The sequence below is a fragment of the Mesocricetus auratus genome, unplaced genomic scaffold (assembly GCF_017639785.1).
Source record: "Mesocricetus auratus isolate SY011 unplaced genomic scaffold, BCM_Maur_2.0 Super-Scaffold_15014, whole genome shotgun sequence".
Taxonomy (NCBI): Eukaryota; Metazoa; Chordata; class Mammalia; order Rodentia; family Cricetidae; genus Mesocricetus; species Mesocricetus auratus.
The window spans coordinates 43,933,856-43,961,479 of record NW_024429186.1 but is presented as its reverse complement, the minus strand read 5'-3'; the positions used below and the strand labels follow the sequence as shown (position 1 = coordinate 43,961,479).

At 43.8% G+C, this 27,624-nt stretch overlaps 1 protein-coding gene across 1 annotated transcript; it reads left to right on the top strand.

Annotated features, from left to right (window-relative positions):
- Positions 1-24,513, top strand: LOC121139416 (disks large homolog 5-like). Its single transcript, XM_040743300.1, has 4 exons — positions 1-5; positions 9,660-9,664; positions 11,416-11,424; positions 23,632-24,513. The coding sequence occupies exon 4, from the start codon at positions 23,803-23,805 to the stop codon at positions 24,511-24,513; it is 711 nt and encodes a 236-aa protein (XP_040599234.1). The 5' UTR covers positions 1-5; positions 9,660-9,664; positions 11,416-11,424; positions 23,632-23,802.
- The last annotated feature ends 3,111 nt before the right edge of the window (positions 24,514-27,624 follow it).

Here is a 27,624-nt window from a genome sequence, read left to right as displayed (position 1 = left end):
GAGTTGTTCTGTTAAAGAAGTTTCAGTTCAACAAACTAATCATAACCTAGGCAAGGAGAGATATGTATGCATGGTCTGTGTGTATGGACGTGGCCACGTCAGTATGTATAAGGTGTGAAATGTAAATGCGTGAATGTTGACAAAAGCAACTGTTCTAATTGCCTTGGATATGATTAAAGGGATACTTAAATCCCTTCAAACAGTTAAAAACTACCTAAATCGATTTAGATATAGCCAAAAGAAACATCCAGTCAGTCAGTTAATATTTTAACAAAAAAATTCAAGTTAAGCCCTCAGAGCCAGTCAGAGAGAGAGAGAGAAAGAGAGGTTTTTTCAGGGAACTGTCCTGCTGCTTTGGCAGGCCCCCACCCCCAAAGGTGTCTGTGTAGATGCAAATTAGGCCTTGTCAGCTCAGATGCAAATGAGGCCTTGTCAGCTAGTGAGAGCTACAGGTTAGAAAAAAAAAAAAAAGGACTATTTGGGACATAGTATAGTTTACAATCCTTAAATGATTCTCAAAGGTACTTAATGGTTATGTCCCTTTTAAAGGACATCTACTAATACTTTAAATAGTGATCCCAATTCACCTAGATAGTTGACTAAGGAGGGTAGACAAATCCTTCTACTGTTATGGTCCAACTTCAACAGTTCAAACAAAATTTAAAAATAAAAGGGAGTAATGTCCCCAGTCTCCACATGATTCATTAAATAATCCACTCCTCATTTAAATATTTATAAAATATAAATGCCAGTGAGGAATCTGCTTCAGACAGATTCTGACATAATGAAAGTTAAATAACTATTACTCAGGCCAAATGGAAACATCCATACACTAGACAGTAGAGAAGACCCTAATTTGGGGTCGAGGGCATGTTTGTGTTTTCTTACAGGAAAAGAATAAAGCTTCAGTAGCGGTCACAACATCTGGTGAGATGCATGGAGCAGAAAAAACTGGACCTGAGACCGTGGGAGCCTGCTCAAGCCAGTTCGAGATCTCCTAAATCAGTGTTCCTGACCCTTGATGTCATCAAATCTACAGCCCGAGAAAGAAATAAAACAGTCAGTTCGAGATTTCCAGTTTCTCATCAGGCTTGCTACATCAACCTCCTGGACCCGTGAGTTTTCATCCCAAAGCCAACAAAACTAGAAGATTAGCAGCTAGCCTTTGATACACCTTAAAACAACAGAATTCATTTTGCCAGCTTTTCCCTTTGGGGGAAAAAGGACCCATTTAACATTTAGACATTGGTATGGACTGTGATGAATGGCAAAAGCCTTTTTTCAGTATTTGAACAGGACATGGTCACCTGAAATATCAGACTCGGTAGTTCCTGTTTTTGGAATCACAATGTGTTTTTCTGGAGAAATATGGTTTGTCCTGGTGCGACAAAAAGACTTTGACTCAGGTTGCATGTTCGGCTGATACTACTGACATTAAATCGACAGACTACATCACCACAGGAACAAATTGGTACTCTGTAAATAGTGCAACAAGCCTCTTGTTCATATTTTTTATAATGCTACATGTGTAACATCAATGATTGTACCTAATGTATCTGTGCAAGTGCACTCTCTAATGCTTTCCTAAATAGATCTTAAAATAATTGTAAACTTTATCACTGTTTTGACCGTCAAATTGTAACTATAAATCACCCTTGTAGCAAAGAAAGGCTGGTGGTAGAATGCTAAGGCCCAGATCGGGGGATGGGCAGGTGACAGAGAGGCGCTATGTCAGTGGGGGTCCTAGGAATGGTAACAGTGGCAGTAGGCGCTCTGGCTTCATGCTGAGTTCAAAGTGCCTTAGCCCATGGCAATCCCGATAGCCATAAAGCCTTATTACAAATGATTTTAAGGGTGGGGCTACTTCAATGACGGGCAACTTGTGGGAAAGACCCACTCCCACCTAACAGGGGTTCAAGGTCCCCCAAAGACAGGCCAGGGAGGGTGACCCTACTTGACCTAAGACAGGAGTGCCTCATTTAAAAATAAAAAGGGGTGAATTGTGGGGACACCAGACCTTGAGCAGAAACCCACTTCCCCTTCGGCCTGGGAGCAGGCATCTATGTAATGTTTACTGAAAACAATTCAGTGCTTTAAAGCTTGATAGGGCTCAGATAAGGGCTGGCTCACTGAAATACCATTCCTTCCACACCTCCTATGGCTAGATGCCTCTTCCTGCCCCCTGTGGTGTCTCCCCGATTCTGGGGCCGGAGATTAAACCACCAGCCAGGAGGGTGAGAAGTGGAAAGAATGGTATGTAAATGGATGGCAAAAGTCCTTAAAAAGGGAAGCCCTTTTTCTTGGGGAGACTTCTCCTGAGATTTCTTCTGAGAGCTCTCTCCTAAGCTGACTTGGGAAGATAAAGTTTTCTTAAAGCAACCGACCGGTCTCTGTGTCATCTATCCCGACCACCTCGCTACATTCTCGGATGCAGGCCGCACAGCAGGTGCGACAGAAGCCCGGGTAAGAAAGGGCTACTGTGATATTCAGTCTTACTCAAGCTCAAAGTAACAAAGCCAGAAGCAAGGCTTTGAAACCATAAGCAAGGTAAATCATTCCCCAAGTTGTTCACATGGGTGAATATGATACATTTCATATTTGCATGTATGAAAAGGTCACAGTGAAATCCTTTGACTTTCAAGATCAATGTACACTACTAATATAATTGTCAAACAGCAGCCTCCCACATACAGAAAGTCAGCTGTGGATCTCTGGAATGATCCACACTATAGGGGACCCACAAATCAACAAAAACCTCTCTAGAATACCCAGGGTTCTAAGACCAATTCCCTGTTAACTGATAAATTCGGCTTTCTCTTTCACTTTCTGTCAGGAATTGAACTCTAACCTGGAGGTGTTTTCCTGTTGGAAAATTACTCACATACATCAGAGAGAAGATTCTAATAAGAAAGATGAAATACAATTTACAAGGAGGAGAAAAGAAATGACAGAAAAAAAGTGTAGGCAACTTAGGAAGAATGGCTCCTGTTTGCACAATCTGGAGTCACACAGAGCAAGGCCTACCAACACCGCCAACACAAAATCACAAGCTTGCAAAAGAGGGTTGTTTTTTTTTTTTGTAACTCCATTGTGCAGTTCTTGAGCATGAACTTTGTAGATGACAATGTCGTGTCATAATGTTGAAAAGTTGAACACAGCTATTTTTAAAAGGACATGTGAGCCGGGCATTGGTGGCGCATGCCTTTAATCCCAGCACTCGGGAGGCAGAGGCAGGCGGATCTCTGTGAGTTCGAGGCCAGCCTGGTTGACAAGAACTAGTTCCAGGACAGCCTCCAAAGCCACAGAGAAACCCTGTCTTGAAAATCAAAAAAAAAAAAAAAAGGACATGTGACCAGGTATCCCATATTCCAGCACCCAGGAGAATAGAGGATAAAACCAACTTGGATTACATGTAGAGATTCTATTTCAAAACAAAACAAAAGAGGGCCAGCAAGGTGGCTCAGTGGGTAAAGGCGCTCACTGCATAAACCTGGTGATCTGGCTTGATCTTCAGAACCCGTGTAAGAGTGGATAGAAAGACCCAGCTGCACAGAATTGTCTTCTGACCTCCATGACTGCAGCAAGGGATGTGTGTTCAAACACACATATCATGCATAACGCCCTAGGTTTGAACCCCAACACACACACACACACACACACACACACACACACACACACCACTACCAACCACAACAACAATAAATTAAAGCAAAGCAAATGATAAGTATAGGAAGAACAGATGCGTGGATGCATGGATCTGGCTGGCCATTCAAAGAATCCTTACTCCCCACAAACCTAGTTGAAGTTCAGAGACAGATACCTAATTCTGAACTTGCCGGTGTTGGGGAAAGTTTCTCTTGTCTTTGGGAAGGATAGACTGGAAGTCGTTTGTAGCTGAGAGGTCCCCTAATAAAGGTACATCCCAGTCTGATGTGGTGGCTGTAACCTCAGCACTAGAGAAGGAGGATCAGTTCAAGGTTCGAAGTTGAGATCCTTTTCTTAAGACAAGAAGAAGGCCGGGTAGTGGTGGCACATACTTTTAATCCAGCACTTGGGAGACAGAGGCAGGTGGATCTCTGTGAGTTTGAGGCCAGCCTGGACTACAGAGAGAGTTCCAGTGCAGTCAGGGCTACACAGAGAGACCCTGTCTCGTACCACCCCCACAAAAGAAAGGCAAGACAGAAGAAGGAAAGGAAAGAAAGGAGGGAGGGAGATGGGAGAAAGAAGAAAGTGAGAGAGGAAGGAAAGAAGGCACATTCTAGCTCTAAAAGAGTAAGGGCGCCACGTAAAAAGCAGAAACAGATGATAGTCAAGTGAAGGGAGACACTGGGCTGCAGAGATGTCTCTGGCCCCCCAGACTTTTCTCTCAGTTCTATGGCCCATCTTCTACTCTTACAACTGACTCTTTTTACTGTAACCTGAAGTTCTTAGATTAAAAAATAAATAAATTACACCTAAGTTAAAGATTCCACGGCTCATTGGTTTAGCCTTCCTGTCTGTGGGGAGTAGATGTTGCAACTGTACAGCCAAACCATCCCAGGCTGCTTCGTTAACCCATTAATAATAGGCATTCATTGTCCACCTCTGGATCCTAACCAGCCTAACATCCCAGTGACTACCCACTAAATCCTTTAGGAGTATATGAACAGACCCCAAAGAGAACACTTGAGACCTACAGCAGAACTTTTCCCTGCTTCACTGTAACTCACCCACCTAGTGCTCACACTAGGGTATTTGGAAAAAATGCTCTGATTTACAATTATGTTCACAATAGAAGCTTCACGAAACTGTTCCCACATAAGAACATGTTAGTTGGGACAACCTGAGTCCATGTTCCAGGATCATATTCACTTAGCACCAGAATAAACTATTTCTTACTCCCTTTTGAGGTAAGACCTATGTTTGTGTCTATATAATGAACTCTTTCCTTGGGGGGGATTTCTTCACCTTTGTTCAAGTTCAACTGGTTTGGATGAAATTTCCATCCCTCGCAACCTACATGTTGCAGTGCCTTTGAATTTCGTTGTGTGGAAGTCGTGGTTGCAACTTTATTTTTATTTATTTATGTTTTTTTTGGTTTTTACGAGACAGGGTTTCTCTGTATTGTTTTGGAGGCTATCGGTCCAGCCCGGCCTCGAACTCACAGAGATCCGCCTGCCTCTGCCTCCCGAGTGCTGGGATTAAAGGCGTGCGCCACCACCGCCCGGCGCAACTTTAATTTTAACTTGTTTTAGTTATAACTACAATTTTCCTCAATTTTTTTCTGTCCTCTAGCACAGAGGAGATATTTTCACACAGAAGTGTGTACCATCTACTCCATCTTAAGGAAGAACTGACACTTCTTTCTCCCAAATTCCCTTCTAGCTATGGCTACAGTTTTCATTCTTTGCCTTAAAGCAAAATTCAGAACTTATTTGTGCGCACTGTCTGTCCACTTCATCCCCTTCATTTGCTCTTCAAACTCTGTCAGTCCGTACTGTGGGAAACACTCTCGTCCCGTACCAAAGGTCTGTCCTTGACATAGTCACTAGTCAGGGGTCAGCCCACCTGCCCTCAAGATCAGGGCCTTTGCTCTGACAGGAGCCGGCTCCTCTTCAGCCTTCACTGCTGGCGCCTCCTCCTCTCCTTACCTTTGAATGTGGGCGTGCCTGGGCCTGATGCAACCCTCACCCCTGCCTTTCTATCTGTTTTATGCCCTAGTAACCTCCTCTTTGCTATCTACTCTGAGGAGTCCTGGGGTGAACTGGCAGCACTGTGGTCCACACTCACTCCCCTACTAGCTTCTAATACTCATTTCAAAATGCCCAAGACAGAACCCAAGTGGCCCACTCCTGAGCTTTTCCTGCCTTGGTCTGTACAGGCCACACACCCAGTAGGCTGCTGAGTGGAAAGTTTCTTGTGGCCACAGAATTGGCAAAGAGCACCAAGTTCCTAGGAAAACTGTGTTATACAACCAGTGTTCTAAAAGAGGGCTAGACACCTCCTTAAGCTTATTTATAGCTGAGAACCTGTTTTGTCATTCCCAAAAATGATCCCAACAAATCCCTTTCCACCCTTCCAAACTGTCCCTGATGGATATTGTCAGGCTGTTGGGAAATTGGGGTGAGTAAGCAGCCTCCAGGAGGAGCTAAGATTTCCCTTCCTATTGAAAAAGCAGTGAGAGCTGCCCCTAGACCAGGAAGGGAGGCCCACCTCCTGCTGGCTCCTGCTCAGGCAGCTAACTTAAGCAGCAAAAAGAGAAAATGAAGTAAGACAGCAAGACTTCTGTGGGGCTGCCCTTAGGGCCAGAACAAGGTGCCCCAGTCTCTGAAATTCCTCCAAGCCGGGTGTCTATTGCTGTGAAGAGACATCATACCACAGCAGCTCTTGTAAAGGAAAACATTTAATTGTGGCTGTCTCACAGTTTCAGAGTTTTAGCTCTTTACCATCAGGGCCGGGACCATGGTGGCATGCAGGCAGATGCCCGGGCCAGCAGGGCACAATGGGGATCGAGCCCACAGGAACCTGGAATGGTGGAACAAGAGATACAAAGGACGGACAGCAAGACAGACTTTCTGATCGAGCTGCATTTATTGAGGGTTTTGTACGAGCTGAGAAGTGAGGCAGGGCTGTTAGGAGCAGGGAGCATTTGATATGTGATGAGCAGGAGCTCTCACCAGGGAGTGTGGGTGTTAACTAAGCTTTGTTAAGCGATGGGTCATCTCTATGGCGCCAGGCCATCTGCAGGAAGGTGACTGAGTTTTGGGAAGTGCCTTAGGGCGAGAAAGAGAAATAGTGACCTGGTCCTCAACGTCTCCTCCCTTACTTTTTATTAATGAAGGAGAGGGGTCTGGACTGTAGGTCTGAGAGTTGGTAGAGGAATAGGCAGTAAGTGTTAGTCATTAGGATCTTAGGGAGTATTAAGATGGCTTTTAAAGATGTCGCCCTTATATTAGGGCCCTTACAGGTACGAAATAAAAAGACCATGGGTGGCGATATCCTTTAGGGGGCTGTGCCTGTGTCAGAGGGTCTCATGAAGCCTCTCCCTGTCATAGAAGATGACATCGTATGATGAACATTCCTGTCTTAGGGGGCTATTGAGATGAAACACCCTCTGTCCTCTCCCAGTTGCCCGTCACTGGCTAACCAGCCCAGCTTACCAAGGAGGTGATGAATCAAAGGTGGTTTTATAGCCATTCTGCAGGCTAGATATGACTAAGGTTCATCACAATTGCATCCCATATCAGTCATATCGAGACAGCGATAGTGTACCTGGATACGCTGTGCTATCACAGCATCAATCTGGTTTTTAACGAAAGCCATCAGTTTGTTAAAGAGAAAAGGTCCTAGTGACAGGAGGATGGATTAGTAAGCCAAGCATAGGTCCAAGCAAGGGGAGGAGATAGGGTAGAAATCTGCTCCAGGCACTCCAAGTGGGTCGGTCGGATAATTCTCTGTGACGTTGCTCAAGTTCCTCCTGGTGTTTCTTGATTCAGTCTCGAACAATGCTTGATTTGTTGACGTAAAAGCAGCATTTCTCCTGTAAAGTCAAACAGATGCCTCCCTTGTCTGCTATAAATAAGTCTAGGCCTCTCCTATTTTGTAGGACCACCTCAGCCAGGGACTTGACCTGATCCTGAAGGTCTTGTACTGACTTATAAATTGTGTTTACATCGTCACCAAGCTGTTGGGAGAGCTTTGACTATGTACTGAGGGCAGTTCTGAGTCCAGAGGCACCTGTGGCCAGGGCTCCAGTTACCCCAAGCCCAATAAGATGGGGAATAAATTGAATTTCTCTTTTATGTCTGGGAACAAAATAATCAAAGCTGGGTATGAGAAGAGGCTCATCTCCTGGAACTAAGTCTACATCAGGAAGGACAGTGGCAAGGACTCATAGTCCTGTCCAGTTGGCAGGCAGGATGGAGCAGGCCATTCCATTTCCACAAGCAAAAATTTGCCCAGACCCTGGACAAAGAGCCGTGGTGACTTTAGTCACTGAAGAACAGGACATGAATGATGCTTCCCCTATATCTACATCAAAACTATTATTTTGAAAATGTTTGTAAAAGCAGGAGGAAAAATTAAACCCAGTGGGTTGAATCTTAAAGGGGATACCAAGAGAACAACTAGTCGGAGGTGGTAGCTCTTTGACAGAGAAATTTTGTAGGGGTGGAATGGCCAATGGCCAGGAGGCTCCTAAAGTTAGACATAACCAACAATCTACCAGCCTAGTACCTGTTCTCACTGTTTCCTTCTTTTTTCTAGCCTTACAACTATGACCTTGGCCATACTGTCTATTGTCACTCCCGTGATCTGTGCAGAAGCAGCATTCCTCTTTAAGGGCTGCGCAGATTCCTCCTTGTTTGAGAGCACAAGGAATGAAATCCTAGTGCCTTCTCCCAGGGCTCCCAACCCCAAAAGCACATCTTGTTTAGAATAATAGTTAAGGCAGGGAACTAATTTAACTAGAATGTAAAATATAGGGGCAGAATTTAGGAGGCCATCCTGACAACCCACTGTTCTCGTTCTCAGGGATCAGATAAGAGGAGTTAGTTATCAGGGAAGCCAAGTGAGGTTGCAGAGGTGGGAATGGGTTGAAGGAATTTGAAAACTGGGTGGGGGAGGGGGCTATGCAGAGTCAGGAACACTAGTTTAGCATGTTTCACTGGAACTGGCTTGGGCAGCTTTCCATGGTTTCAGGCCTGGGTTGTTTTTTTTTTTTTTTTCTACTCCATTTATCTCACCAAATGTTTAGGCAGCCACCAAGCTTTGTTCTTTTCCTGTAAGAAAACACAAACATTCCCTCCACCCCAAATTGAGTCTTTTCCACTGTCTAGTGTATGGATGTTTTTCATCTGACTTGAGCAAAAGTCACTCAAGTTCCATCATGCCAGAATCTGTCTGCAGTAGATTGCTCACTGGCATCTACATTTAAAAATTTTAAAATGAAGAGTGCATGATGTGGAAACAAAGGCTACTCCCATGCCTGTGGAGCTGGTGGCTAAGGCCCCTGATACTCTAAGTCCCACTAACAGGGGTGAATTAGGTGGTTCTCTTATGTCTAGGAATAAGATAATCTATGGGCTCACTTCCTGGAATAAACTCTACATCTGGGAGAAGGGTGACTAATACACATAATCCTGTCGAATTTGTAGGCAACATGGAATAAGTCATTCCATTTCCACATGTATAGAAGTTTAGAAGTTGTATTTTCAAGGAGCTATGAGCACACTCCACAATTCCTTGAGGATTATAAGGAATACCTGTTGTGATCAATTTTTGTATTGAGTACAAAATAGCTGACTGACTTATTAGAATATCTAGACCTATTGTCTGTTCTTTATCACTTTTGGAACTCCCATGTAAGCAAGACATTTTAAACAGTGACTTATAACAAGTGTGGTAACTTTTTTAGTTTGTACAGTGGCCATCAAAAAACCTGAATGCCTATCAACTGCCATGTGTACCTATTCAAGCTTGTCAAATTCTGTAGCATGAGTAACATCCATTTGCCACAAATGATTAGGAAGTAGGCTTCTAGGGTTCACTCTTAAATTAGTTACAGATAAATATTGTGGGCACACCTTATTGTTTGACAATTTTGACAAGCAGTCTCTCTAGTTAAACCAAATTGCTTCATGGTGCTAGAGAAGGAGCTGAGAGTTCTACATCGGATTCAGCAGACAGAAGGACACCTCAAAGCTCACCCCAATGACACACTTCCTCCAACAAGGCCACACCTACTCCAACAAAGTCACACCCCCTAATCGCTCTCAAGGAGTGTTACTCTCTAATGACCAAACATTGAAGTATATGAGACCATTCCTCTTCAAACCCCTATGCCAGGGATCCACAAAAGGGAATGAAATAACAGTTAGAAGAGCAAAGGGACCCCAATATGAGACCCCAGGAAGGGAACTAAAAGGTTTTAAGAGACCAAATTAGATTTAGATGCCTAGATGTGGAGGTCAAATGGAAGATTCTTGGGAATCCTTGTATAGAGAATTCAAGTAGCAGAGAGATGTGGGGGTGTGACAGCCAGCCTAACCTGGTGTCACTGTGTTATTGCCTGCTCTATCCTAGCCTATTAGTGACACTTCCCCCAAGTGCTCAGGCATCCATAATGCTTTACACATAACTTTCTGTGTAAAAAAACTTAATATGGTACTGAGTATCACATTTGCCCTGGAATGTCTGTGAGATCCTAGTGGCCTGCAAGTGAGGTAAGAATAGGATGGTGGTTTTCTTGATGTGAAGTACTTAATCACTTGCTTCCTGCTTTTGTAAACTTGTTTATTGCTGTGGGACTGCAATGAAGTGATATTTTTAGTACTATACTAAGGGAAAGAGAAACAACTGACCGAAGGAAAACATTTTTTTCCCAGCTATGAATTCCACAGATAGCTATAAAGTACACCTTTGATAGATTTCTATCCACCTTTATAAACCCTTTCTTTAAGCCAGGCAGTGGTGGCGCACACTCAGAAGCAGGAGAATCTCTGTGAGTTTCAGACCAGTCCTATATATAGTGTAGATGGAGTTTTCTGACCCACCTGGTTCCAAAGCCATTTAGTCCCAAACAAACAGACAGAGGCTTATATTAATTATAAACTGATTGGCTGATAGCTCAGGCTTCTATTGGCTAGCTCTCTCTTAATTTTTAACCCATTTCTATTAAACTATGTATTGCCACAGGCTGTTGCTTACCCGTAATACTCTGGCATGTTGATCCTTCGACGGCAGATACATGGCGTATCCCCTTTAACTCACTCTCTACAATTCTCTTCCCAACATTCTTCTAGTCTGGTAGCCCCACCTATACTTCCTGCCTGTCCATTAGACAGCCAATAAGAGAAACATATATTCACAGCATACAGAAGGACCTCCCCCCATCAATACAGAGAGAGTTCCAGGATGACAAAGGCTACACAGAGAAACCCTGTCTTGAAAAAACAAAACAAAACAAACAACAGATAAGTAAACAAGATATTCCTTTAGCCCATTTTGGTAGGCATGCTGTTTGACTCGAATGTTGCACCCTTCCCTCATGGGTTTCTGTTGACCGCTTGTTACTAGGAGCTTTTAGCTCAACATTACAAACTCCAAGGACAGGCTATTGTGGAACGTGCTCCTCACACTCTAAAAGCCTATTTAGCTAAAGTGAAGAAGGGGGGTTTGGGGGACCACCTTGGCTCCCCTCACTCTACTCTATCATTTATCCTCTATATCTTAAATTTTTAAATTGTGGATGCTTCTGGCAACTCCGCAGTAGATCACCATTGGCTGTCTGATGTACAGCAAAAACCTCTAGTTAAATGGAAAGACCTAATCTCGGGTCTTTGGAAAGGACCAGATCCAGTTTTGGTATGGACGCGGGGGTCTCTTTGTGTTTTCCCACAGGATGGTTAGTACCCAGTTTGGGTTCCGGAGCGTTGTGTGTGCTCTGTTCCTGCTGATACTCATCCGCCGTCTATAGACTCATTAGGCTTTAATGAGGAACCTGCCTGTTCTGATGCTGGCAGGTCTTCAGTGTCAGGTGTATCCAGCTATAATCAGCCTCAACCATAGCCTAGGAAAGGCAGCCCTCAGGATGGACTTGCCTGCTTGGACATTTGCTACATGCAATAACACTCCCTAGGGAGAAATGTTTAAATATGTCCTCCAGGAATGCCGCTTGAGAAGCTGTTGATCAGCCTTGGTGGTCCATGTTCCAGGTGTCATGCCTATTCCAGTGGAACACTCAGGAGAGAACCAACTCATCCTTACATGACACGGGAGAGACTTTGACATCACGGCGGCTACAGTTTTTGGCTTCCCTATCTCTTAGCCAGTTGCCACGGAAGACATGCTGGATAAACCCCCAGGGGAGGATGCCTCTACCTTAAGTTCCCAAATTTATATTAATTATAATTGGGCACTTTAAATCTTAATTAACAAATGGACTTAATTGGCTATTCTGAGACCAGGGTGCCTCCCTTTTGGGAGACTCCCTCTTAACGGGACTGCAACAGACAGGTCTATTACTTAAGAAACGGAGTGGGTCGCTAGCCCTCGAGATTATGACCCTGGGCAACACAGTCTTTAACCCTAGTTTGGCTTAGCCGGGCGGTGGTGGCGCACGCCTTTAATCCCAGCACTTGGGAGGCAGAGGCAGGCAGATCTCTGTGAGTTCGAGGCTGGGCTGGACCGATAGCCTCCGAAACAACACAGAGAAACCCTGTCTCGTAAAAAACAAAAAACAAAAACAAAACAAAACAAAAAAAACCCTAGTTTGCCTTTTGGAAAGGCCTCAATCCCAGCGCCATTTTCATACAAAGCAGATCATGCTTTCCTCAGCAACAGATACCCACTCAGTGCAAGCCTGGTTGAGCCAGCAAGACAAATGAGTTATCAATGACAGGTATATCCTGGGGGACATCTATTAACCTAAGACAGAGGGTTTGTGAGGCCTGGACAGACTTCTCAATGATGGGTAAAATAGATGTTAACGTCCTGGGCAACCTAAGCCAGATGCTCATTTTTTAATTATATGTAAAAGGGGGATTTGTTGCACCCTTCCCCCATGGGGGTTCTGCTGACTGCTTGTTACTAGGAGCTTTTAGCTAAACACTTCTCATCCCCTCTTCCCAGTAAGGCCTGCATGCAAGTTCCTGTTTTCCATCCATCCTTTGTCTAAATGCTAATTCCTGTTTTTGGTCCATCCTTTGCTGGAGGGCCCTGTGACATAGGCTTCTGACCTTGGTGGTTTGCCACCATACCTGCCTTTGGTATATAAGGCTCCACCCTTGTAATAATAAACGCCATTCTCCTTGTGAGAATGAGCCGCTGTCTTTGTCTTCATTTACATCCTTAGCCTTTTGACTCGGATCATTGTGAAGTATGGTAGCACCATAGCCTCGAACACACCTGTGGCTTGCTACACTCGGAGACTGATAGCCTTCTGCTAGCAGTAGGAACAAATTCATTTAATCTAAATTTTAATTGAGGCCAAGTCTTTGATCTTTCCCAGTGGATTTGAACTCCACAATAAAAACGAATATGAAAATGAAAATGAAGTCAAGTTCTGTAGTGGAATAACTTGAACCAAGTTTTCAGTGTCTGTGTATGATCAGAAAACAATGCCACCTGTCAGAAACACTGTATTGGTTCAGGAAGGGAAGGAGTCTCCTACAATCCAGGAGCAGGGGCGGATGAAGTGGTTTCAAACAGAAATTCCCCAGGTAAGCGTTTACTGTATCCACCAACAAATGTGCTTCTCCCCCAGTTCATCATCATACCTCAGATCTGCCTTCCCCCGATACATTCTTGTGTGTGTATTTGTATATGTGGTGTGTGTGTGTGCATGTGAGTATGGGTTTTCTCACATATGTGGACACACACACACACACACACACACACACACACACACAAAGCGCACAGGAATATGTGTGCAAATGTGTGTAGAGCTCGGAGTTTGTGGCATTGGGTGTCTTCCTCTATTGCTCTCACCTTATTTATTGGGGCAGGGTTTCCCACCAAACCAAGGACTCACCAGGTCAGTTAGTCTAGCAAGCCAGACTTCCCTCCCACCAAGACGCCCCCTCCACGGCCAGAGAACTGTTACAGGCAGGTCACCCTGCCTGCCAACCTTTAACTGTGTGCTTCAGAGCCTCATACCTGAAGGCTTTTTGTCCACTGAGTCATCTCCCCAGCTCCTATCCATGACTTTCTTGTCTCAGCTGATGTCACTTCTCCACTGAATCACAATTTCCACTCTCCACTCTTACTTCCTGGTTACTCATGTCTAGTCTCTGTCTCAGTCTCCCTACCCCCTCTTTTCCTCTTTCTCAGATGGGATCCCTCTATGTAGCCCTGGCTGGCCTGGAAATCTCTATATAGACCAGGCTGATCTCAAACTCAGAGATCTGCCTGCCTCTGCCTTCTAAGTGTTGGGACTAAAGGTGTGTTTCACACCTGGGTTCAATCTGTTCTCTGCCAAATAACTAGATTTATCTTTTAAAAAATATCTTCATAAGACTGAACTAGACTCCCTTAATATAGGTGACAATGGTGTGACTGGGACAATAAATGAGGTCACTGGCGGTGGGTCCAAGATCTAACTGTAATGCACAAACTGACTTAGTGGAGCCCATTCTATATGGAGAGATACCTCGCCCAGCCTAGACATAGGGGTGTGGGGTGGAGAGGTGCCTTGGTCCTGCCTCAACCAAATGATGAGGCATACTTTGTAGACCTCCTAGGGGAGGCCTTACCCTCTCTGTGGAGCAGATGGGAGGATGAGGGGAGTGGGGGGAGCAGAAGGAGAAGAGAGACAGGGAACTGGGATTGGAATGTAAAAAATAAATTAATAAAAAAATTTTCTTACAGCTATGTATTGTATGTTGAGAGTATTTCTTCCCCCATTCCTCCTACCTCCTCCCTTCCCTGCTACCTCTCCTGTTAGTCCCCTTTATTCCCCTAGACATTTCACATCTATTTTCATTTTATATATGCATGTGATTTTATGTGATTGTAGAAAATGTAGGAACTACAAATGAGGAGAAACAGATTATTTGTTTTACTGAGACTGGCTTAACTACGTATGATTGCTTCCAGTTGCATCCATTTGCCTATGAACAATGTAACTTCATTCTTCTTTATGGATGAAAAATAAATCTGTTGTGGTACATACCATAGTTCACTCACCCGTTCTTCAGTTGTTGGTATCTAGGTAAGTTCTATACCTTAGATATCATGAATCATCTGCAATAAATGATGTGCCAGGTCTCTGTGGTATGCTGACTTGAAATCCTTTGGGTGTATACCCAGGAGAGGTATATGCTGTTTTTTTGTTTGCTTGTTTGTTTTGTTTTGTTTTTACTCTTTATTCTTTGGGGGGCCCGACACCCAGCTCCCAAATAAACACACGGAGGTTTACTGTTTCTTATGGATGACTTAATTTTGCTTAATTTATATTATCCTGTCTATATTTTGCCTCTGGGCTTTTTTATCTTTATCTCGGTATAACTTTCTTTCCTTCTTATTCCATGTCTGGCTGCGTGGCTGGGTGACTGGCCCCTTCTTTTCTCACTCCTTGATCGTGTCTTCCCAGATTTCTCCTGTTTATACTCTCTGCCTGCCTGGCCTTTCTCCTGCCTTGCTATTGGTTGCTCAGCTCTTTATTAGCCCAATCAGGAGTTTTAGACAGGCAAAGTAACACAGCTTCACACAGTTAAACAAATACAACGTAAAAGAATGCAACATGTCTTTTCATTAAACAAACATTCCACATCATAAACAAATGCAACACATCTTTAACTAATATTCCACAAAAGATACAGCTAGGTCATGTGTTGGATTTGTTCCTCCACACTGATCTCCGCAGAGGTTGGATTAGTTTGCCTTCGCAGCTGCAGGGAATAGGGGCTTGCCTTTGTCCACATCCATGCCAGCAGCATTTGTTTTCTGGCTGGAGCAGATGGGATCTCAATGACTTGAACCTCTCCAGTGACTAAGGACACTGGATATTTTTCATATGTTTACTGGTCATATGTAGTTCATCGTTTGTGAGCTGTCAGTTTGTCTCATTAGCTCATTTATTGATTGGGTCGTTTTCTTGTTCAGTTTTTAGTTACGTGTATATTCTAGATGTTAATCTTCTGCCAGGTGTACAGCTGGCCAAGATTTTCTTCAACTGTCTTCTGAGTTAATTAACTGCCCGTTGTACTGAGGATTTTGAATTTCATGAGGCCTTCGTTTGTTGATGGACAGTCTTGTTTCCTAAACTATTGGGGGCCTCCACAAAAAGTGTGTGCGTGTTTGTATGTGCTTTCCTCTAACAGTTTGAGAGAGATAAGTCTTACGCTAAGGTCTTTGGTTCATTTGGAGATGATTTTTGTGTAGAAAGAGAGAACATGATCTAGTTTCATTGTTCTACATATGGATGTCCAGTTGTACTTGCATCATTTTGGGGGGGGGGGTTCAAGAAAGATTTTCTTTGTGGCTTTGGAGGCTCTCCTGGAACTAGCTCTTGTAAACCAGGTTGGTCTCAAACTCACAGAGATCCACCTGCCTCTGCCTTCCAAGTGCTGAGACTAAAAGTGTGTGCCACCACAGCCCAGAGCATGTTTTGATATCTTTGTAAAAAATTAAATTAAAAAGTCAGGAGACTATAGCTATGTGGATTTATTTCTGGATCTTCTATTCAAGTGGCCTACATGTTTAATTTTTTTTGCCAGTATCATACTGGTTTTGTTGCTATGGATCTGTTGTAGAACTTGATAGCTGGTAGGGCTGTACCTTCAGTAATGCTTTTGTTATTGTTTTTTTATTCATTACTATTGTTTATTGTGTGTGTGCATGAGGTTCATGGGGTGTTGAAGGCATGTCCCATGACCTAGGTGTGGAGGTCAGAGGACAACTTTGTGGGTTTGGTTGTGTTCTTCAGTTTTACATTTGTCCTGGGGATCAAACTCAGGTTATCAGATTCATACAGCAAGAGCCATCCCTCAGCCTCAGTATTGTGTCTTTTTCCTCAGAATTGCTTTGACTATTCATGATCTTTTGAGCTTTCATGTGAATCTTAGGGTCATCTGCTCTAATTCTGTGGAGAATGGTTTTAGGATTTTTGTGGGAGTTGTACTGAATCTGTGGATTACTTGTAGTAATATAGCTCTTCCTGTAATCTTAATTCTGCAAATCAATGAGTTTGAGTTGGGAGATCTTTCAATTGTCTTTCAAGTAAGGACACTTTCACTGCTTCCTTTCCTATCCGTATCCCTTTTATCCATTCTTGTCTTGCAGCTCTAGCTAAGGTGCCAAACATTGTCATAAGAGTGGAGAAATTGGATATTCTTGCTGCATTCTTGGATTTTAGTGGAAATATTTTGAATATTAGCATAATGTTATCTGTTGGTCTCTTGTAAATAGGCTGTTGTGTTCACAAATGTGCTTTTAGCTGATAGGCTAGCTCCTTTGAGATTTTTACCATGAAGGATGTCTTAGTTGAGGTTTCTAGTGCTGTGAAGAGACATTATGACCATGGCAACTCTTATAAAGTAAAACATTTAATTGGGGCTGGCTTACAGTTCAGAGGTTCATTGTCATCATGGTGGGAAGTGCAGCAGTGTTCATGCAGATGTGGCACTGGAGTAGTAGCTGAGAGTCTTACATCTTTCAGACAACAGGAAGTTGACTGAGACACTGAGAGGTATTCTGAGCATAGGAAACCTCAAAGCCCATCCCCACAATGACACACTTTCTCTAGCAAGACCATATCTACTACAACAAAGCCACACCTCCTAATAGTGCCATTCCCTGAAAGATTATGAGGGATAACTACATTCAAACTACCACAAAGGGATACTGAATTTTTAACAAAGGTCTTTTCTGCATATTTTGAAATGGTCATATAAGTTCTATCCTTGAGTCTATTTGTGTAATGTATGCTGTCTATTGATTTGCATATGATCAACCATCCTTGCATCCCCCTCAAAGGGGCTAGCTTCATTGTGGAGATGATCTTTATCAATGTGTTGTTGAATTCGGCTCACAAATATTGAACTGAGGGTTTTTTTCACTTGCATTCATCAAAGAAATTGGTCTCTGTATTTGTGTACATGGAGCAGAAGAGGGCATCAGATCACATGGAGCTGGAGTTACAGGAGGTTATGTGTCACTGGACATGGGTGCTGGGAACTGAATTCGGCTCCTTTGTAAGATCAGCATTCTCTCTTAACCACTGAGCCATCTTCCCAACCCTGTCTGGGTTTTATCTAGTTAACACTTTATTGCGGTGAAACTGATGCTTTTGAAGGAGTTACATGCTCGGGTTTTTCTTGTTTCTTGTGTTTATTCATTAGAATGTGCTTACCTAGACAGGTCATTGTTTAGATTTTTTAAAAATCTCTCTTCTTTTTTTCAGGTCAAGTATTTGCAATGTCCAAGTGAAAATAGGTTTTAGTATCATTGAATGTGTCATTCTTCCCCACTCAAATGGAGACTAAACTCAGTAACTAAAACCCTCACTCTGTGACTGGGCCCTGGAGGCCCAACTTGGCTTGTCAGGACTGCCAGGGCCCAGGCACCCATCATCAAATATGCCCATTTACGAGATAAGTAATACTGAGAAGCAGAGACGGGGATCTGTTCCTGTGAGTACACTGGGAAGAGGAACAAACATGGTCAGTAAACAATCCACCTCAAGTTCATTTTCAGGGGTGAGGTTTAGGTTTCAACAACAATCAGAAGGTATTGATAACTAAAGAGCCCTCATCAGGAGGTGGCACTGCCTAATGTTGACCCATCATTTTCTCTGCTCCACTGTTTCTCCCTACAAAGATAGCTTAGAAATACGTCTGAACTTTGAAATTTCTAAGAGTCAAGTTCTTCCTTTGACAGTCACGGGGCTTCCAACTTCTTCCTGGGGGGGGGGAACTCCTGTCCCTTGAGGGCCATTGTCTCAATGGTTGGCTAATGATAGGGAAAGATACACACCTCTCTTTAAAATATCAACATTCCAACCACAGTTATAAATCCACTACTTTCTATTACAAGAACTAGTAGGCTTAGAGATCATTAAGGATGGGCCCTCTCCCTCATGTTTGCCTTTGGACCCCATCTCTCATTCTCCTTGGGAACACTAGAGCTGCCCCTCCTTAGGATTTAAAATACTACGTAAAAGAGATAGATATTAGGGCTTTGTTGAGGTCCTTTAAGGAAAAGCTGCTTCCTACTGGTCAAAAGAATAGATTCTGAGTTTTATGTCTTGGTCCCATGTAGAAAAATGACATTCTGATCTGCTCCAAAGGTTAGAAAGTGACATACTGTTGTCTCTTCCTAAGACCTACCAATCACCTGGTCAATACACCAACCCATGGGAAATTGGAATCCCTTGAAAACATGCTAAGGAGGTGGGAGAAATAATTATCCCCTTAATGAGATAGTACTGCAATGGGCCTTCTCAGAGGCCCCTCCCTCGTTGAAGATGCTTCAGGCCTTCCAATCTGCAGCACCGCTAAGAATGCCCGCTTTGAAAAATCTGATCATTTCTTTTCCCTCAGCCTGTGGGGGTGGAGAGATGGCTCAACTGTTAAAAGCATCGATTGCTCTTCCCAACAGGGCAGCTCACAGCCATCAGTCACTCCAGTCCCAGGGGATCTGATGCCCTCTTCTGTCCTCCTCAGGAACCAGACATGCTCAGAATACCTGCACACAAAAGGAAGAAGAAAATAAAGCATAAGCATGCTTTCCCGGCCATCCTGGGCTTTCTCATTCTTTCTCTGCGGTTCCTCTCTCTTCCTGAGATGCAGCTGCTGCTCACCTCCATTGCTGAACATTCCGGTTCTCTTGACCCTAACTCAAAAAGGCTTTTGTCTTCTCCCTCATTCTACCTCCTGGTAGCTGTCAAATAACGGCCTACCTGCTTTGTCGGGTTTCTTTCGAACTCTAATGAAATTATCCTTGAGCTTTATTCCAAGGCTGTTCTTAAATTCTCTTATTAGCAAGACTAAAATCCCCTAAAGGGAATCTGATTCCCCAACAAACTGGGGGAGATAAATAGAAAAAGCATTTCTTATTTTCAAAAAGGAAAAATGTCTCAAGAGTTTCCATAGGGTGATGAATGGATGATTCTTACACTAGGCAAAGTTCTCTGTCCTCTGATGTGTCCTCTGAGGCTCTGTAGGCTGGGATGTTGTGTATTTTGTTTGAAATTCCCCTTCAGACCTGACCAGTGTTCCATTTCTGTTAACTGTGAGTTCTCAGGCCCTCCATACTTCTAGAAATGATCTCAAGTTGGACTCTAGAAGGAACTTGTGAAATGAGTTTTCCAGGAGTCGCTCCACAGCTACTCACCCTCCTTATAGTGCACATGATTTGTCCACCAGGGCTCTCTCGCAGGCTGCGTGCTCCATCGCTACTCTGGCTCTCTGTGCTCTGGCTCACGCTCTCGCTATGCTGTATCTCAGTGGTTCTCAACCTTCCCAGTGCTGAGACCCTTAACATAGTTCCTCAAGTTGCGGTAACCTCCCAACCGTAAAACTATTTTCATTGCTACTTCATAACTGTAATTTTGATACTTAATATAAGTATCTGTGTTTTCCGATGGCCTTAGGTGAGCCCTGTGAAAGGGACATTTGAATCCCTCAAGGGTGTCGATCCACAGGTTGAAAAATCACTGAACTATCTCTTACTACCTCCACTCTCCTCTCTCACTCTCTGGCTTCCCCAGCTCTGATCATGTCCAGTCTGCTTCCCTTTCTCTCTGCTCTGGACCTTTCCAGATGCCTCTGGATATTTTCTTTTTCTTGGTCACAATAAAAAGCCTTCACCCTAATAACGGACAGTTTCTTTACTATGCCCCCTGGCATACATTAGCACACTAACTGTGTAAGTGGAAAACAGTGATAAGCAAAGGATCACTGAACGTCTCCCATTTTAAAGAGATAAAAAGAGGATGGAAAATGAGACAAAGAGAAAATGAGGTATGAGTGAGACGGAAAGTTTGTGGTTTGTTGGAGTTAGAAACCGAGTGAGTGTAACCAGACAATTGCAGATATAGATGGCACAGTTCTAAGACATTGTCAAGCAACGTAAAACGAATTAAATATTCATGCACCAATGAATAAAATTTAAAATTCAAAGTTACACAAGCATGCATACATACATGTGTATATGTATATACTTATGTATATGTGTGTATGTATGTATATACATATAAGTGAACATGGGGAGGTTTTATTGTGTGTGTGTGTGTGTGTGTATGTGTGTCTGTGTGTGTGTGTGTGTATCAGCCAATAGTTCTTGCTTTTTGGGAAGTGCATTGGATCTCTACTCTCTCTGAAATGTCTCAGGGAGCAAACTGCTCATGAGAGAGACCTGCTGCCGGGCTCCAGATCAAACTCGTTAGACCAGATTGGTCAGTGTGCAGAATCTTAAGGGTGACTCTGCCTTGCCATGACAGGCCTTGACCCTGCTACAGGAGTTTCCCAGCACCCGTTGTCCTTGTCCAGGGAGCCAAGATTCTCATTCTCTAGCATGCAGTGCTTCTCCAAACTGTTGCCATCCTCACAGCTGTTTTCCAAAGCCATACAGATTTCAGCTTCTGAGGTCCTGGTGGAACCACACCCAGGCTTTTATTTACCTGGTTGCTGTGTTCTGATTAACTTTTTGTAGGCGTGTATCTGTGGTCTGGTCTTGGCTTGTTTAAGTTTCCACTAAGTTCCAGTCCAGGTCGACCACATGGTACTCTGAGTGGCAGTGGCCTTTTGGTATTTGGAGAAAGGATTATGATGAGTTCTTTCTCTTCCCTCCTCCTTTCCTGGAAGAGCAGCTCGATTGCAGCCTCTCTTGGTGTCTGCTCCTCCTTGGCCTGGTGTTACAGAAGCAGGATGTAGGGTGACCTAGACTGGGAAATTGCCCATCAACTGCTCCTCACAGCTTCTGGGTCTTCTAAGATTTTGCCTTTTCTACTTGAGATCTTCCCTTCTCTCTTGTTTGTGAACCTACAATGGGGCATGAAGAAACTTCCCCTGCCCTGATGCTCTGATTAGTGTTATCAATAGACCACTTGCTAGTTCTGTAAGATGTGTCTCATCTGCCACAGTAGGTGATTACTGTGATGATCCTCCATTGTGTGTTACCAGCCAACATGAGGCCTAGAAGGTAAGAGGATTTAAAAATGGCTTCAGAGGCAAAGTGGACAGTTTTACTGGGGTTTGTTTTTGTTGTTGTTGTTTTTTTTTTTGTTGTTTTTGTTGTTGTTGTACTCAAGTCTGTTTTATTTTTGATACAAAGTAACATTTTAGTACAGCGTATCCCACCTGTCAGATCCATACCTGCCTGGGCCCTATGACCAGGAAAATAGTCCTTGTCCCACAACTGTGCAAGTAAGACCTTGAGAGTGGTCAGCAGCGTCTGTCAGTTGTCTGAGCTAGAAAATGTGTGCCTGTAAGGCACAGGACAGCCTGGAGGGCTGCGACTCTCGCTCTCGTTTAAACAGCTGTGCAAGAAAATACATCCCTTTAAAAAATGGCTAAACTACAATCTAATGTCTAGAATTACAAAGAATAAAATGAAATTAAAGATTTCTTGCTAATAAAATGAAATGTTAGGAACAGTATTAAAATATAGGTCCTACCCCAGTGACACACAGAACCCAGTACAGTACCTATTAATAGGACACACAGTTGATGAAGGGACCGCATCAGCTCTTTACCAAAACAGATCTGGCATCAGAAGGCGGGGGGGGGACGGGGGGACCGGGGGACGGGGACACGGGGACACGGGGACGACCCAACAATGGAGATGTCTTCGTGGAGTCGGGCTAAGAATGTTGAGAAAACGTCTTTTCTTCTTGGGTTTTCAATAGATGAGTAGCTTCAAGCCAGAAAGAGCTGGTACATCTGTGCCAGTGTAAGGGTTACCCTGCCACCTTGTACTGGCAAAGGCTTCCCGGCATCTCCAAGCCTACAGGAAGAAATGGCATGCCCATGCCCCATGCTGAGGACCCAACTGCATCACTGAGGAAGCTCGAGGCTCTGGTGGACTAGACGTGATGTTTAAATAGAAATGCAGCTGGAGAAGAAACAAGGGGCCAGGGGGCGAGTAGGAAGGCCAGGAGGAGAAGCTGCAAGAATGCAAAGCTGCCTTCCGTGTACTGGAGGAAAGCGCTGCCATGGCAAGTTGGCCCCACCAGGGCGCTGGTTCTGGTACCAACAAGTGCTCTGAGCACCTGCAGTGGTGATGTCTTCCAGGAGAGGGACCACTGAGGAGCAGGAAGTCTGTCAAAGCTCTGGTCCCACTGACAGAAACTTCCTAAAACAAAACAACACCACCCCACCCCCAATGAGGTTCCAGAACTGTCCTGCCCAAGACAGGAACATCAAACCAACAGGGAGTGACAGAGGGATTGGGATCAGGGGCTTGGCACCAACATGGAGCCATTCAAGTAAACATAAACAACCAAATACTTAGAAAAGGCTTGTAAACTTGTGACCAGCAAGGCCCTGGGCACAGCGCCTCTGGGAGGATCAAGTCTTTTGTGTTTGCTTTTATGTTTCAAAGTGGACGTGTGAATAGTGCCATCCACCAGCTGGGCCCAAATTTTGGGGGCTCTCCGTCTACAAAGGAGGTGTTCGTGCAGTCCTGGTTCCAGGTCCATAGACAGACCTCTCTGGGGCTAGGAAAGAGCCATCCAGCTGTCCTCTGGTCATGGAGGCGCCTCTGGCACAGTTTTCTGCTACGGTGGGCAAGCAGGGATCCGCAGGACTTTACTTTGTTCTTGATTGACCATTGCCAGGATCTGAGCGCAAATGCCCGACAGGGCTCCACCTTGGACAACCCCTGTGAAGTACCTGCTGTACTCTTGATCGATCTTCTGTGCCGTCTCAAATTGCTCTTTGGAATGCCTCTGCGTCACCTTGTCCCTCAAGTAGACAGGGTCTCTCTGCTCTTTGATGTGCTTGGCGCTCTTGTAGCGGATGAAGATGACAATGGGGTAGATGTGCATATGATGCAGCCTCTCAATGGCATGCGGGCCGATGTCCAGAAGACAGTGCCGGTTCTTTTCTGTGATCTCCTTTATTGAAGCCACGGTGGTAACATCAAAATGGCCACTCCTCCGCTTGTAGTCCACAAACAGGCAGTCTTTGACGCCCCGTCAAGAAATCCCAGTTGGATCTGGGGGTGCACTTGTGTGGTGGGAACCTACACGGAGTGTTTGTGGCTGAGGTGGAAGATGACAGTCCTGCCAAGGGTCCTGATGGCCTTGTGCCAGGGGACCTCATCCTTGAGTATGGCAACCTGGATGTGCGCAGCAGGACAGTGGAGGATGTCTATGTGGAGATGCTGAAGCCTAAGGACAATATTCGCCTGAAGGTGCAGTACCGCCAGGAGGAGTTCAACAGAGTCCAGGGCCTGCCTGGTGACAGCTTCTATATCAGGGCCCTATATGACCGTCTGGCAGAAGTGGAGCCTGAACTGAGTTTTAAGAAAGATGACATCCTGTATGTGGATGACACATTGCCCCAGGGAATGTTTGGGTCCTGGATGGCTTGGCAGCTGGATGAGAATGCCCAGAAGATCCAGCGTGGGCAGATTCCCAGCAAATATGTGATGGACCAAGAGTTCTCAAGGAGGCTCAGTATGTCTGAGGTCAAAGATGACAACACAGCAAAAACACTGTCGGCAGCTGCACGTCGGTCCTTCTTCAGAAGGAAACATAAACACAAACGCAGTGGGTCCAAAGATGGCAAGGACCTGCTCGCTCTGGATACCTTTTCCAATGACTCCATTCTGCTCTTTGAAGATTCGGTGAGCCTGGCCTATCAGCGGGTCCAGAAGGTGGACTGTCCCTCTCTGCGGCCGGTCCTTATCTTGGGGCCTCTACTGGATGTGGTGAAAGAGATGCTAGTGAATGAAGCACCTGGCAGGTTCTGCAGATGCCCGCTCGAGGTGATGAAGGCTTTACTGGGGTTTGAAAAGCAACAGGGCAGGAAAGCTTCCAGAGTGGGAAGCTGGATAAGACAGAAGGAAAAGTCACACTTTCAGAAATAGAGGTCAGGAAAGCAGGCAGACTTAAGCAATAGAAGTCTGTGGTCACTTACTGCATTGGGGCAATAGAGGCACTTTCAGACAGAGTGAGAATGCAGTTCGGCTTAGGGAATATTTTAACAAATACTTAAATTTATTAAGAAAAGATAGTACTATTAACATTTTACCTGCATTTTATAACTGTTGGATATTCAATATGATATACATATTTTCTGTGTTTCATATTTGACATCTTGGGGTTTTCATTTGAAATATAATTATTTTATTAAGAAAGAAATATTTGCCAAGGGGTGGTGGTACACACCTTTAATCCCAGCACTCAGGAGGCAGAGGCAGGCTCATCTCTCAGGTCAAGGACAGCTTGCTTTACAGAGCAAGCTTCAGGATGGCCAGGACTACACAGAGAAACCCTGTCTCAAAAAACCAAAAAATAAAGAAAAATTTTTCTTAAAAAAAAAAGAAGAGAGCTAAATTAAATTATACATATAAAATATATAAAATGAAATATATTTTTGGAGAAGGTTAAAGAAGGTTATGTTTTCAGATGAGAAAGGATTTTGTAAAATAAGATTTTACCCTAAAGTAGGGCCAGCAAGAAGACTCAGGCAAAGATGCTTGCCACTAAACCTGGTGCCCAGAATCCTCCTGCTGGGAAGAGAAAACCAAGATCACTTCTTACTTTGTTTAGTTAGGGCTTCTATTGCTTTGAAGAGATACAATGACCAGGGTAAATCTTATAAAGAAACACATTTCATTGGAGATTTAGTCCATTATCATCACGGTGGGAAGCAAGGCACCATACAGGCAGAGAAGGTGCTGGAGAGGTAACTGAGAGTTCTACATCATAATTCACAAGCAACAGGAAGTGAACTGTCCCACACTGGCCATAGCTTGAGCATAGGAGACCTCAAAGCTCACTCCTACAGTGACACACTTCCTCCAACAAGGCCACACCTCCTAAGAGCACCACTCCCTTTGGCCAAACATTCAAACACATGGGTCTATGGGGACCATACCTATTGAAACCACCACAGACCTCACACATATCATGTATACATATGTAAACACACACATACTTATACACACACATATGGGCATCACATACACATGCAATGAAAAGATTTGAAACTGTGTCCAGAGGTAAAGAATTATTCCAAAAGAAAACAGAAAAGGGACAAGCTAAAGGGTCAAAGTGTATCATAAAAGGGCATTAAAAGCTAAAGCTTAAAGAAAGATGACATCACAGCTATGATTAAATTGACTGTAATAAAAGGTCATAAACCTTGTAATGTTGAAATTCAACATTTTGAGATTGAAAAGAACCCTGAGTGATCTTATCACAAAACTGGCTTACAAAACCAGAGTTTTATGGTCTATCCTTTCACTGAATGAACCATTTAATGTTGTGTTCAAACATTAAGTTTAGCCGGGCGGTGGTGGCACACTCCTTTAATTCCAGCACTCGTGAGGCAGAGGCAGGCGGATCTCTGTGAGTTCAAGGCCGGGCTAGACCAACAGCCTCCAAAACAATACAGAGAAACCCTGTCTCATAAAACCAAAAAAAAAAAAAAAAAAAACATTAAGTTTATGTGTGTGCTGGTTGGGGTAAAGCCTCCACTCACAAGGTAGCCACAGTCTCCTTGTCAGGCTTGTCTGTAATCCTGACGACTCCAGCAGATCCCTGGGGCCCATATGGCTGAAGGGGAGACCATCTCCTACAAGCTGTCCTCTGACCTCCACCTGTGTGCCATGGCACGTGCTCTCCCACACACATCCTGAGTAAGCAAATGCAATAAAGTATTTTTAAAAAATAATTGTTCTAGTCGGGCGTTGGTGGCACACGCCTTTAATCCCAGCACTCGAGAGGCAGAGGCAGGCGGATCTCTGTGAGTTTGAGGACAATTTGGTTAAAAGAAAATTTAATAAATTGCTATATCATTATCTAATTTTTTTCTGTAGTATGACTGTCCATTGACTTTTCCAAACTAGAATTAAAGATCATAAGTAATTTCAAATGCCCCAAAAGTCAAACAAAATATTCCATGGAGTATAGATAACTCTAGGAACAAGGGGAAATACAGTCAACCTAGTTAAAAGAATATGACGCTTTTGGTTGATTAAAATGTGTTTCCTTTATCTATTGTCCTCACTTCTTAAGGCCATCCTACATTCCTAGGTATTTTAACTTTAGGTATTATATGTCACCTGTGAATGTTATGTCAAATAGAGAGGGAGAAAAACAAAATTCATAGCATAATGACTGATATGCTTCCAATGATCCAGAGATTTTTTTCCACAATGGCTCTACTATTTATCAACATTGAAGACTGCTTTCCTGCCTACTTATTTAAGTCAGATTCTAGGAATGAGTCTTCCAAGCACTGTGGGACATTTGACAATTACTTGCTAGTTCAGTACATAAAATGTTACATTTGATCAGTAGAGAGAACTGTGAGGTTCCCAGAAACAAAGCCGTAGTTATTTAAAAATAATCATTTAACTATTTAAATATTTGATAAGGTTGATTGGCTGAGTAGAATCTCAGTAATTGTGGAGAGCTGAGATGTTGCAGGTTGGGAGTCAAATTATCTTCTGTTATCTTTAGTCTCTATATTGCCATTCATTCCCCAGCTCAATGTTTGGCCTAGCATCTTTGTGACTGCCAGGTAACACCCTTTTTGAAATGTATGAACAGACCTTTAGCATTAATAGATAACATCTGGGACCTATGACAGAGATGTTCCTGCTTTGCTGTAACCTGCCTGCCCGATGTTTCCACCAAAGTAAAGAAGAAAAAATAAGACCTGATTTATAAGGTTCTTTGTTAACATAAAAACTTGTGAAACTGTTACACAGTGAAACATAGTATTTGGGACAATCTGATTCGGTTTCTGGGTCATAGTCACCTATATTGAGCTCCAGAGTCAACTCTCTTAATCCCTTTGAAGTGAGAGCTGTGCATCCACACTGACAGCAATGTCTGTCTCCAACATGTAAAACAGAGAAGTCTCCACTTACATACAGGAGATCAACCCCAAGGCCCCCTGTGAACGTCGTGGGTAGTACTGAACTCTACCTGTCATAGAATCCCAAGCGCAGCTACAATAAACTTCC

What these genes read in the sequence shown, in the direction of transcription:
- LOC121139416 (XM_040743300.1), top strand. Translation starts at nt 23,803, where the DNA reads ATGCTGAAGCCTAAGGACAATATTCGCCTGAAGGTGCAGTACCGCCAG.